The sequence below is a fragment of the Phalacrocorax aristotelis genome, chromosome 1, assembly GCF_949628215.1.
Source record: "Phalacrocorax aristotelis chromosome 1, bGulAri2.1, whole genome shotgun sequence".
NCBI classification, from domain to species: Eukaryota; Metazoa; Chordata; class Aves; order Suliformes; family Phalacrocoracidae; genus Phalacrocorax; species Phalacrocorax aristotelis.
Window position 1 is genome coordinate 133,390,862 of NC_134276.1, and position 12,931 is coordinate 133,403,792.

General features: G+C 39.5%; 2 protein-coding genes across 2 annotated transcripts in view; one reads left to right on the forward strand and one right to left on the reverse strand.

The window, feature by feature from the left end:
• LOC142064168 (ephrin type-B receptor 5) overlaps positions 1 to 12,931 on the reverse strand; it is a 315,634-nt gene that overhangs the window by 142,393 nt on the left and 160,310 nt on the right. The window lies entirely within an intron of this gene.
• The window catches only part of LOC142064139 (transient receptor potential cation channel subfamily V member 6-like), a 31,495-nt gene continuing 27,860 nt past the window's right edge, over positions 9,297 to 12,931 (forward strand). The window contains exon 1 of the mRNA XM_075108758.1: positions 9,297 to 10,164. Within this exon, the coding sequence (XP_074964859.1) occupies positions 10,034 to 10,164 (131 nt within the window). The 5' untranslated portion in view covers positions 9,297 to 10,033. The remainder of the gene's footprint in view (positions 10,165 to 12,931) is intronic.

The following is a 12,931-nucleotide window of genomic DNA, read 5'->3' on the forward strand; positions in this document are numbered from 1 at the left end:
CAACCCAAAACCCAAACAAACAAACAAACAAACAAACAAAAAACCCCAACCAACCAACCAAACCAAAACAAAAAAACAGAGACAACAGGTTCACTACTTTAGCTCAGGCCAGGCAGTGCCTGGAGTACAAACAAATGCCTGAAGACCTGATTTTTCAGAATAACTTTTGTTCTGTACAGTTTTTAATCAGTGCAGGTCTGTTCTAGGGAACAGCTTTCTGGTATATTCAACATTGTCAGGGGGAAAAGTGGGTAATGTTTAATTTTGATCATTCATCATGTTCATAATTATGTGGTAGTAATGACAAACCTGTTTCTGCTATGGAGTAAATCTCTCAACTTCTTGGCTTGGATGGGGTGATGCATCAATTGGATGCACAAATGCATATACAGCTCTTGTAGCTCTTTGGGTGTCATGGTATATCAGGCTCAAAATTCGTTGGCTGATGAAATCTAATCAGATTACACGAACATATTACATGTAATTACAATTGCATATTACATATAACATCAACATATTACAAAAAAATGCAGAAAACTGATAATGAAATTAAATTCTCTTATCCAGCACAGTGTTACGGCAGGCACAAAAGAAGAATTCTGCTTTATTAAATAGGGGGAAAACAAAAATCCAAAAACCAGAAAAATCTCAACTGCTAACATTTCCAGCAGAAAAAAAGGGGAAAATAACTAATTGCTAATAAGTAACTAAATTTACAGATAAATTATTTTAGTTTTAGTAGTTACTTTAATAAATCCATTAAATAGAAAACAACCAGTTCCATTTTACAGGAGATTTGTCATTTCCTTTCTCAGTACTGTTAAAATTTCATTTAAAGTTTAGTTCACTGCCTTCTCCCTGAATCAGTTCCACTTTGCATTCAGAATTCTTCAGTTTCTCCCATAAAATTTTCCATAAGGTGTATAACAGTCCGTTTCCCAGAAGCTCAGGACAATGAATGCTACAGCCTTTCTTAACTATTGTAATACCATACCTCCACAGAAAGAACAGGATAGCTCACACAGCAACACAGTAACATGAACCTTCCCTGGGTTAGCTAACCAAAGATGATTAATAGACAAATACTTCCTCCGTCTGTGGGCAAGTCCTTTGATAAATATCCTTCTTCAGGATAACCTGCCTGAGAGAAATATTTCTAGCTTCTCTGCTGTTTTACAGGAGGGACCTTTTTAAACTCTGTCTGCTTGGGATCAAGCTCTGATATACTCACCTAATCAAATGCCTTCCAACAGTTAATGCAAGAAAACGGTGGCTCCTTTGTCACTTCTCTACCAGGAACATTCTGTAAGCTGCTCTTCAGATACCGTAAGTGGACTCTACCATTTTTCAGGGATTATTTTTTTCTGTTGTTAAAAGCAGCAAGTTCACATAAGCAGAGATATTAGTTTCTACTTTAATACTACTTCTAGCAACAGTGGGTTGATGAAGTTAATTTTTCAGAACAACCAGTCAGATCTGCCCTCTTCCCATGACCTATTGCTACTGCCAAAACTTTCAGAACAGGTCAAGACTTCACTGGGACAATCTTCAATATTGCAATTTCATAATAAATGCAGAGATATTTATAAGACCTCTTAAGTTGTGAGGGAAATGTTAGTAAGCAGCAAGGGCTGGCTGCACCCAAAAGGATAGGAAGCTGAGCATTACTTCAGACCAGACAGTACAGGGGCCTCATCAGGTAGGGTACAGCCCCACACTTTGTACACAAGATGAATAGACAGATGTGAAGATGATAGCCAGGTTCAAGTGAAAGCCTAGATTGTCAGGCAATTTTGTGGTAATCAGTCAGGTCTCAGATCAAGCTAGAAGTTAATCCATTGATGAGAATGATTTCCAGTGATGGTAACCAAGGTCCACTTACTAGGTAGGTCCATGTTGACAAGGCAAGTCTGAAGTCAAGCAAGAAGTCAGTCAGCAGGTCAGGGTCCAGATCGCTGGAACTCATGACCAAACACAAACCAGCTGTAGTTGAGCTAAAAATCTATGCTCTTACAAAATAAATCAGGCAGGAACTGAAGGCCCAAGAGAGATCTTAAATGGGGCTCCTATGCTTATGGACAGGGCATATGTTTATCTGTGTGTGTGTGGTTTTTTGTGAAGGTCCTGGGTTAGACTGGTCAAAGCCCATTAGTGCTCTCAGGAACATAACAATAGTGTCCCTTCCCAGAAACATGTGTCCTCACACCGTACAGAGATCTTGGGTCAGAAAGGACTGTTTGTAGAGGGATTGTTGTGGGTTTTCATAGGACTATTTCAGGGGACACAGAGCCAAGGACAGGGTACTGATAAAGAGAGATGGCATGGGAGACTTGGGGCTGGGTAGTAGACCTCAGGCTTCCTATGGGGTCCCTAAAGGTTGGGTGGGCTTGAGGGGCAATGGGGGATGAGGGGAGCCAGAAATTCACTCTATCTATCTTTGAGGGTGAGGCAGGGCAGAGCAGGACAGGGGAAAGGGTCCAAACTATCCCTAGGAAATCTGAGAGGCTGGATAGGCTTTGAGGTGATGAGTGTGTGGATGGAGACCCCAGGTGAGGCTGGTCAGGGCCATTAAAGCCTTTTAGTACACTCAGGGACCTAACCAGGGTGGAAAAGGGGAATAAAAAGTAGTAAAATATTTTTACTCTGCTCTGGGATTTCACAGGTTACAGATGTTTGTAGCATGCCCTGTAATCTGTGATATGTAGTTGAATGGCTCTACCAAGCCATCAGCAAGCTATGTTCTTAAAGACAAACATTTAACAGTGTCCATATTTCCCATGTTAACCACGACCAAAGCTGAACCCTTGTTCAGCAGTTGAACAGTTTGAAGCAGTTCAACTTGCAGTTTGAAGAAGTTACCTTCAAAATTTTCCCCTTTCTGCCAAGACGTATATTCAGGAGATCCCTAATGATGCTTTGGACAACAGCATATCTCAGAGTTGTGTGTTCCAAGTATTAAGTGGTGTCACTTGTTGCACAAATAAAGCAGTCACAATCCAAGTTTGATTTCCTGTCTGCTATCTTGATATAATAGCATAATTAGTACAAGCTAAGATTCAAAAAACTAAGTCAAATCAGGATGGATTAAATTTTCAGAAGTTTGTCAGAATCTTTAAAGCCTGATGCCAGCTACGGAATTGGGAGTCAGCGTACTCACACCCAGTCTTAATTCAACACCATAAGGCATGAACACCAAGCAGATGTCACACTAAATTCTTCCTTTTTACAAACTGCAAAAATGTTGCTAGCCACAGATTTGGCTGTTAACATTCCCGTGTATGCATCTCTCATGTATACTTTCACTCTTTTGTGTATCTTTAGAGGCAAGGTTTTTCTACTGAAAAACCAGGATCTACCAATTCCAAGAGTTACACACAGAACTTTACAGTTACTGAAATAAAAACTTAGTTATTCTTATGGCACACCTGACCACAAGGTAAGGCTAATTAACGAGGCGCTCTTTTTTGCTAGTGCTTTCTCCCACTGTGTTACAGGTTGGTTTAGAGATTCCTAGTAACACCCTTGGGCTATCTTAAAATCCCAGATTTCCTTTGAGAAAATCCAAATAAGAAGGTTCTCTTGGCTTGATTTCAGTATCCTTCTGTCCTTCAAATCCTACTGTCACAATTTTTATGTTAGTCTACAGTCCAGATGAGGTTCCAGGCCCTTTTCTACTTTTTCTACATTACCTATTTTTATGTTAGGAACCACTACCAGTTCCCTATGTGCAGGACTAGAATATCTCTTCACATTCACTCATTCCATCTTTTCCAAAGGAATAAGCTTCTGCTTTTATTGAGTAAATGAATCACTCCCTCAACAAGAGTCTGTGGGATTGGTCTCTTACCTAAACCAATGGTAAGCTTCCCAACTCATCAACAGAAAGCTTTCTAACTTAAGCTAATAGCTCACATCACAACAGTAGGAAAACATCCAGGACACTTGCCCGGGCTTCCCCAGTGAGGTAGAAGCCTACTGACCCACTCATTCAAGGTTGCTTATGAATTAAGAATTTTCTTGGTGATCCTATTTCACTAAGAACTCTCCTTTAAGTTGCCAGTATAGCTGTACTCACCAGAGATCTTCAGTTCTTGCTGTTGTCTCTTTTGGCTTTTCTTGGAAATGCTTCAAAGTCTGCTGCAAATGTTGGGGGGGTCAGTTTTATGAAGTCTAGTGATCTTTGTGCTGCTGCACCAGGGTTTTCTGTAGCCAATGGAACTATTGCTGATCCCTCATCCAGCTCACCAGGACCTTGGGAATGCATATTTCAAGGGAGTCTGTGCCTCTTGCTGCCATTCTCCATCACAAGTAGTTGGCCTTGCTCCTGCTACTCCAAGTCAAGAAGTGGAGACCCACTCCACTTTAAGTTTCTTCTTAACCAGGCTTACTACACACAAGTTCACACACAACAAACACACACTATTAATTAGGATAATTCAGAGTAATGTTTTATTTAAAACAAGCTTGCCTCCAGCCTTTTGCATGCCTTCAGGCCAGGAGACGGATTCACAGAATTACACATCAGGATTACTTGCATAATATATAGTAGATCCTTAAAGGACACCTATGCCCTGATAGAGCTTATAATGCATTAAGTTACTTCTATTTCTGAGTTATCTGTGATTTACTGGTGGCTAAGTAATTCCTATTTACACAGTAGATGAGATCACAGAATCATAGAATCATAGAATGGTTTGGGTTGGAAGGGACCTTAAAGATCATCTAGTTCCAACACCCCTGCCATAGGGAGGGACACCTTCCACTAGATGAGGTTGTTCAAAGCCCCATCCAACCTGGTCTTGAATACTTCCAGGGATAGGGCATCCACAACTTCTCTGGGAAACCTGTTCCTGTGCCTCACCACCCTCATAGTGAAGAATTTCTTCCTTATATCTAATCTAAATCTACCCTCTTTCAGCTTAAAGCCATTGCCCCTTGTCCTACTACTAAATGCCCTTGTAAAAAGTCCCTCTCCAGCTTTCTTGTAGACCCCCTTCAGGTACTGGAAGGCTGCTATAAGGTCTCCCCAGAGCCTTCACTTATTGAGGCTGAACAATCCCAACTCTCTCAGCCTGTCTTCATAGGAGAGGTGCTCAAGCCCTCTGATCATCTTTGTGGCCCTCCTCTTGTGAAGATAAGAGTTTCTCAAGACTGGTGGAGGTAACACTACTAGTATGCTTCTTCCGGAATATCTTAGTTATTACTTTGTTTTGGTTTTTTATATATATCACCACTCAGTTTTGTGATACGAAACTGTACATAATACTGTGCGTTTGCATACAATCATCCACAACTTTGTTTTCCTATGCTACTCAAGTAAGAGACTATAACTTGAAGGACTGGAAATATCACAGTCCAACAGGATTCCCTAACATATCTGTAATACATCAAGCAGTTCTTGGCTAGTCATTATTACAACCTTATCAGATGGAAGATTATCCATTATACACATGAAGAAACTACATCATTGCTTACTGCTCACTTGGTGAGTTCTTAACTTTCTGTTCTGTGTTCTGTCTGTACTCAGCAACTGTTATTTTTCATTGCTTTTTCCTGTACTTCTGTTTCTCTTAGTCTTTTCTTTCACAGCTCACATCTTTAGAGCTTTTATTAGATGCTGTGATTTTAGACAAAGAATGGCAGTGCAACCAGAAATGTACAGGGGTAATATTGAAAGACTGAAGTGTGGTTGTAGGCTGCACTTCCACTCTTGCTCTTAAGATGGTAGCCTAAACTTGGATATGGAATCCATGCACTTTGTTTTTGCCATTGCTGAAATGACAGATATTCTTTTGTGATTTCTGAAGTGGGAATTTTTTAAAAGCAAGTTTTTATGAGAGGTAAGGTGAAAGATTTTTGTGAATTGGAGCAAAAAATAGAAAATATTATTTTACTTTTAAGGTTTGAATATACATGTGATTCAGAAAGAATATGTGGAACAAGACAGGGAGAAATATGCAGTGGAAGAATAAGAGCTTCTGAAAAGGCCTGGCAGCCTGTGGCTTTGATGCTGTCCCTAAGACAGCAAAACAGGCAAATCTTTGTGCTGAAATCTGCCCAAGCAGAAGGGTTGGGGCAATACTTATCTCTGACATAGACAACTTGGGTTGGCTATAGACTAGCCAAGACAACTTGGTTACTCAGTGGCTGTGCAATGCTCTGAAGATGTGTTAAGCATCTAGTTATGCTACTTTGTCTACCAGATGCTTAACATGGATCTGGGGGACCAATTTGGTATGCAAATGTAGAAGACAATTTCAATTAATCGTAATTAATACGTTGAATTCCCTTCTTTCCTTTCTCTTCAAAAGCCACTTTTGTGAGCTTTTGAACTCTTGTGTAAGTTTTCCTGATACCATTCATTACATACTTTCCCGTGCTTAACAGAAACCTTTAAAACTTTTTCAGAATATAAAAATGTGGAACTTTCACCATGTGCAGCTAATACTGTTTCTCCTTTAGGTTAAACAGGCTTCTTTACTTTTACAGTGCCTTTTATTTTCTCTGTTTCCTGCTAATCACAGTTGAAGTTCTCACAGATTTTGTGAAAGACTAGGAATACTCTTATATCTTTGTAGTAACTTCAAAATATCACCCAGCTCTGGCATTTTCCCCCCTCTAAACTGTAAGAGAAAAACAAAGAGAAAAAAAGAACATGCACTCCTAAACTGTAAGAGAAGAACAAAGAGAAAAAAAGAACATGCTCTCCCACCTTGATTTGTCACTAGTTAAGTACATTGGATTCAATCCTACATGCCTTCAGCACTCAAAATTTCGAGGAAGGTTAACAGGAGTTTTTGTGGGAACATGGAATGTAAGGGTCAGGGCCATTCAGAAGGAAAGGAATCCATGCCATGTATTGTGCAAATTATGTCTGTCTCTACATTAGCACTGAAATTATTTTTATAATAGGCCAGATAATAACAAATTGAATTTATGTTTGAAAGACAGAAGGAACGGAAGAGGTGAAGAGAAGCGACAGTGTAGAAAATTTTCCTGTAGTCCTTTTCTATAATATTTCTGTAATAATTTTTCCTTTTCAGGCATGTTGCTGGAAAAGGCTAACTTAAGTTCCAGGGTCACCAGAAGTTGGTTCATTCATATTCAGCTATTCAGATTTATGCTTTTTTTTTTTCCAATCTAGGCTGACATAAAAGAAATGCAATGCACTATAAAAAAGTGAGAGTAGTGTCTCTGGCAAGATCACAATCCCCAGTGGCAAAAGTGGCTTTCTTGTTCTCTTGTATTTGTAGCAGGTTGTTGAAGTATTTCCACATAATGGCTTACTTAGACAGTTTCTATAGCACTACAAAGGGCAGCACATTCTAACTGTGCCATCTGCAATATAGACAGATGCCCTAGAAACATGGGGTGACTGAACTGTACAGAAAAAACATTGTCCCATCGTTGGTAGTCTGCTCCTAATATTGTGTTGCTAGACACTGTGGTGTGAGGAACACATTTGGCCAGGTCATGCTTTGTATTTCTCCATGTTTACATTGCTACTCATGGCCTACGGACATTGGAGGGAAATTGTGTGTGAAGAGATTCTGATATCAGCTGTCATATTTGTTAGGTAGGGCCAAGCCAGAATAAAGAGATTCCAGGAATCAGGTCAGTCAGAAACAATAGAAGTCAAGACACACACAAGGAAAGGGCATCACTGGCAGCCAGGATGAAGACACTATTTGCAGTAGGAGCCTGGAACAGGGAACAAGTAGAGCTAGAATAATGACAGGATCTAAAGACAGGCTTAGAGAATGAGGGCTAGGAGCCAGAGTCACAGTATGACTTGGAAGCCAGTGGAAAGGGATACAAAGGGCTAAAAGCAGATATCAGGTACGTAGGAAACCACATACACCAAAACTGTCCAGTCTTATAATCCATCCCTCAACTACTAGGCCTTATCAGGTTCTTAGTTTTTGAAAAACTGTTTACAGCCTCCTGCTAGACTGAAAGTCCAGCAGTTTTTAAGAGGTATGACCATGACCTACTGAAGAGACTTTGATCCATGCAACATTCTTACATATTTCATCCATCTTTCATCTCTGTATCCTATTAACTTTGAAAATTACCTCTATCGTGAGTTACAAGAAAATATTCTTTTGCAGGATTAAGACTTATATCTATACAAGTGGGTAAAGGAGAACTATTGAGTCAGATTTACTGCAGTCTGAAGCTATAATGAGAGCTGTAATGAGTCCCCCACGACAATATGGGGAGTTCACCTGAGATACTGGTTTGCAGTTTGAACTGCCCTGGCTTCTGTAGCTGTTGCCTCCATGGCTAGCTGAGAACTCTGTCCTCAACCTGCTGTCTGACTGTTATTCACTTCTTGTACCTTAATGCTGCTGTCAGGTGGCAGTAGCACTGCTGGCCGGAAGAGGGAGGAATGTGTCACTGCTTTCTTATCCCGCTGATACCAGTCTTCTAGGGCTTTACTCCTCAGAGAGACAGTAGAAAGTATTCTCTGTTTGGGAGAACAGCCCAGCAAAATAGGGATTGTGTTTGTCTATCATAGGCACTTAACACGTCAATGTTAAATATCTTTCTCAACTTTGAGTGGAGTTGCTTCCACCCCTCAAGAATATTAGGAGGGATACATTATTGATATTGTTAAAAAAAACCCTTATGTTTTGCTCATAATATCTGGCTGGTGTTATGCTCTAACCTCTCAATGTAACAAGTAATAAATTTTTCCAATTATGACAGTTTAACTTGATGCTTCCTCCTAGAATGGGAGAATGCAGTGAATCTTACATTTTAGGATATGACTCCTCAAGTTTACTTTAAAGCACTGTTTTTTCTGTGTGGTGATTTACGTTTTTATAGGATAGGATACACCAAGAGTTTACAGAAGTTTGGATACGAATCTTGTGTTTGTAAGTCTAAGTAACCTCTAAATAAACCAGGAGTTTCAAAGAGATGACTCAGTCCTATTGCTTCACACACTTTTCTCCCTTACCTACTGATTCTGCCTAGGTCCAGGCACCCTGAACAGAATCCCTTGCCTCTACAGCAGGACTAAGAATGAAGGCACATTTCTCTTGATTCAAGATGCAAGGATACTGGGACAAGTCTTTAGGGAAAGAAGATGAGAAACTAGGAGCTTCCCCCACCCCACCCTTGCTGATTCCAGCTTCTTCACAAGAAGAATGTCTCCTCTCTTCATTTTGATATTTTGCCTACAGCTTTGCAGACACCCCCCCATGACCTTGATGATGTTTTTCTATACCAAACCCTATTTTTTGATAAATAGAAATTTTCATCCCTTTCCTAAATAAGCTTTTCTGAAAGAAATGTGAAGAAGCAATGAGACATTGTAGAACACTGAAGGAAAATGAAGTATGCAAAGTTTACACATTAATCTACATTAACTCTTCTTCCAACCTGTGAAGTAAAGTGACTGTGTTTGACACAGAGAAGGTGGAGTCTATAATAATAATTTCTTTAATGGGATTTGCAGACAGTTGGGGTGGGAGGTGTGTCCTCCTCTGTACTACCTTCCCAGAGTGCAGTGTCTTTTAGGGCACATTCCCACATGTTCACTCACCTAAAAGGTGTTTTGCCTGACTTGTTCAGCTGTCTATTTCAAAATTGCTTATATGTTGCTTTCCAGAGGAATTCAGAGATACATAAGGAGGATGAATACTTCTAAATTCTAGACTTCAGAAACTAAATACTAGAAGCCTAGGACGTAGATGCTGTATGAATTCTTCAATGCTGTACAGGGTCTTTGTGAGGGGTAAGGTTGCTGGTGAGCTACTTCTAAATCAGACACATCTTTGGGTTGGACTATTTTGGAAACTAAGTACTTAATGAGGCTAAGGGTATGGTCTGCTAGGGGCAAGTGGTTTTGTTTTGTGGTTTTATATGTGCTTTGATCAACTAATGCAGCTGACAGACACTCTGCTCTGTAAGTAACAGACTGGAGGTGGAGGAGTGGTGACCTGTAGTGAGCCTTCCCTTACTTTTTTCAAAGTGGGGATTGCTGGCTTTCAGGCAGCTAGGCAAAAGCGAAAAAGGACGCGCCATGGGGGTACCTTTATTTGGGGATAGCAAGCCCTTCTATTTCCGGATCTGGAATGGACTAAGTCAGAAGTTGCAAGGCAAAAAATCCTGGGATAAACATCTGGATGAAATCTACTTACTCCAGCAGAAAAGGTACAGTGCATTTCAGCCTTGTCTTCCTTTCTTCTTCTGCTCTCTCCCTGTAGCTGATTCTCACTCTTTTCCTTAGGCTTTTCTGCCAGTAGATAAACTTTAAACCACCCTGGAGCACTTTTCTATATCAGATTTCTTCTTTCAAGGTGGAATGCTTCTGGAGTTCCAATCTTATCTGCTTTCACAGGTGGGTCTACTAGGTTGCAATTGAATTACTCTGAGTGCAGGGCTTCAGTCACAAATTAATAACATACTTTTGTCTTTACTGCTTCATTGGTAAAGCTCTCAAGAAAATGCATGAGGGTTTGTTTGGGTTTTTAAATTATTATTAAGAGTGTTTGTGGCATATATGCTGCAGCCAGCTGAAATGATAAGGTTTTTGCAAGGGTTCTGCTTTCTGTCTCTCTGAAGGTTGCCTGTGGGATAGAGTGGAATTAATGTTGTTCTACATTCTGTTGGACAGTCACTTCCTGGGTCAGACTGCTGTTTCCCACACCCATGGCCAGGGTGTCAACATGTACAGTGACTCCTCTTAGACCTTACAGTATCAAGAAGATTGCCTGTGTCTTCATGTGTAAATACTAAATCAAGGCTGTTTATTACTGCTGTGCAGGGTTGCTCTTTCCACACACAGGAATGCAAGACTATTAATGGAAATCCAGATGAATCTGTTTTTCATTGGTTCTTGTCATTTTTGCATGCACTAAACTGCAGTACTCAAATAACAAATTTCTTCTGGTCTCTTGTAAAATTTGGGTTTTTCTTTTTCCTCACAAAGCTCTGAACATCTCAGGGGATAAAAAGATGGCTCTGTGGGACAAAATATCTCTCTCTGTAATTATGTATGTATGTAAACACACATATATGTATAGAAATTTTTATATATGTATGTATGTACGTACATATGTATACATATATATATGTATGTATTTCTATACATATATGTATAGAAATTTTGTCCCTTAAGAGAGACACATGTACATATCTGTCTTCAGGGAAAGAACACATGTATATCATCATTTAACTTCTGACCAAATAACAAAAGCCTGTTCTGTTTTACTTCAGATCAGTGGGACTTAAATACACATAAAATGGGAGGGACAGTGGGAACAATAGTGTCTCCACAGAGCGCTGAAGTGTTTACATTTTGGTATGTTCATGAAATCATCACAGGTAATTGAAAAATAAATTCTTAGCAGATTCTGTAATATCCAAATGAATGTGTGCAAAAGAAGTCTAAATATATTAATAATTTTATAATTATAACATTATATTCATTTTTTAAAGTCATAGATATGTGGAAGGGACCTGTGGAGGTCTCTATCTAACCTCCCACTTGAAGCTGTACTATTGCCAGCAGTAGTTCACAATGTTTTGTCTTTGTCTACCTCAGTCTTGAAAGGCTCCCAGGACAGAGATTCCACCATGTCTTTAGGTACCTGTTACAGTGCTGTAGTAACCTCTTAGTGAAAAAGATTTCTTTCCTAATGTTAAACCTGAACCTCCAAAATCATCACTGGATGCTGTAGCCCCTTGTTTTACCATCTGCTGTTACCAAGGAGTGTTGGGTCCCTTTGAGTTGCTCCCTAAATGCTGTTAGACTGCCATTCAACCATCTCTTTGCTTGACAATCCTCATTAGTCATGTGCTGCAGGCCTGTGAACACCTTGTGTGTTGCTACTGATAGAGAAAAACAGAAAAACTGTTGGGTATATAAACTCTACTTCCTAAACTTCTCTTATACCACTGTAGTGCAAGCTCAGTAGTCCCCAAAAGTAACATTTCTGTGTTTCTTTATAAAACTCTGCATAACACAGGTAGTGCATATGATATCATTGTCTGTGAAATCACAGTTGCATGGGGATGCAATTGTTCCCTTCCATTTTAGGTCTATATGTTTCCCACAGCTTTTGACTAACATAAATTAACCTTCTGCTATTTCGTCAGGAATAACATGGTGCAAATATGTGCATAGTCTTTTCCTAAAGAGGAACAGGACCATTTCTCCCTCTTATTACCCTACTCTTTCCTTTCCTTTCTTGTCCCCAGAGATGCTCAGAGTTTGAGGAGAAAAAAATTATCATTTTCCAGATTACTGGAATCAGTTTTATTGCTTTCATATTCTTAATTATGTACAGATAGAAAAAAATGATAGGAAAACTTTCTGTGGTGACTTGTGTATGGGGACTATTCTTATAAATCATTTGATTTTGTGGAAAAACTGTTGTAAGCCAAGAGGGGTTTTACCTCAGCCTGTAATTTTATTATGTGGAATTGTAGTGTTGTGGCTTCAGCTTGAGTTCTTCTTAGTGTTAATGGTGCTAGAATACATACAGTAATAAGCAGCTATTAAATCCTACTATTATCTTATTGAAAGCTGGTGGTAAATATGTTACTATTTAACTAGTATGCTCTGACTGCACACAGAAAGTCTGCAAGAGAACAATGGTTTTTACTGTCCTAAAACTGATGATGATAGTACCTGAAAGCTAACTTTTGGTAGTTCTCACCTTCACCAGAATTGCTGTCCATTCTCTTTCTTCATGTGTTTCTTGAATCTTATTGGCAGTTGATCTCAGCATTATCCAGTGAGGGTTTTCTTTGGCTTAATCCTGCACTGTAAAACATTTCCTAAAGGGACATCCAAGTTCAGGAAATGTGATACAATCTCCTAATATTAAAGGGGACTTTGAGTTTGTTTTGCCTTGCTCTGCTGCTTGCTTTCTGTTCAAGACTCTCCTTCTAAACAGCCTGTAGCTCAGTGTGG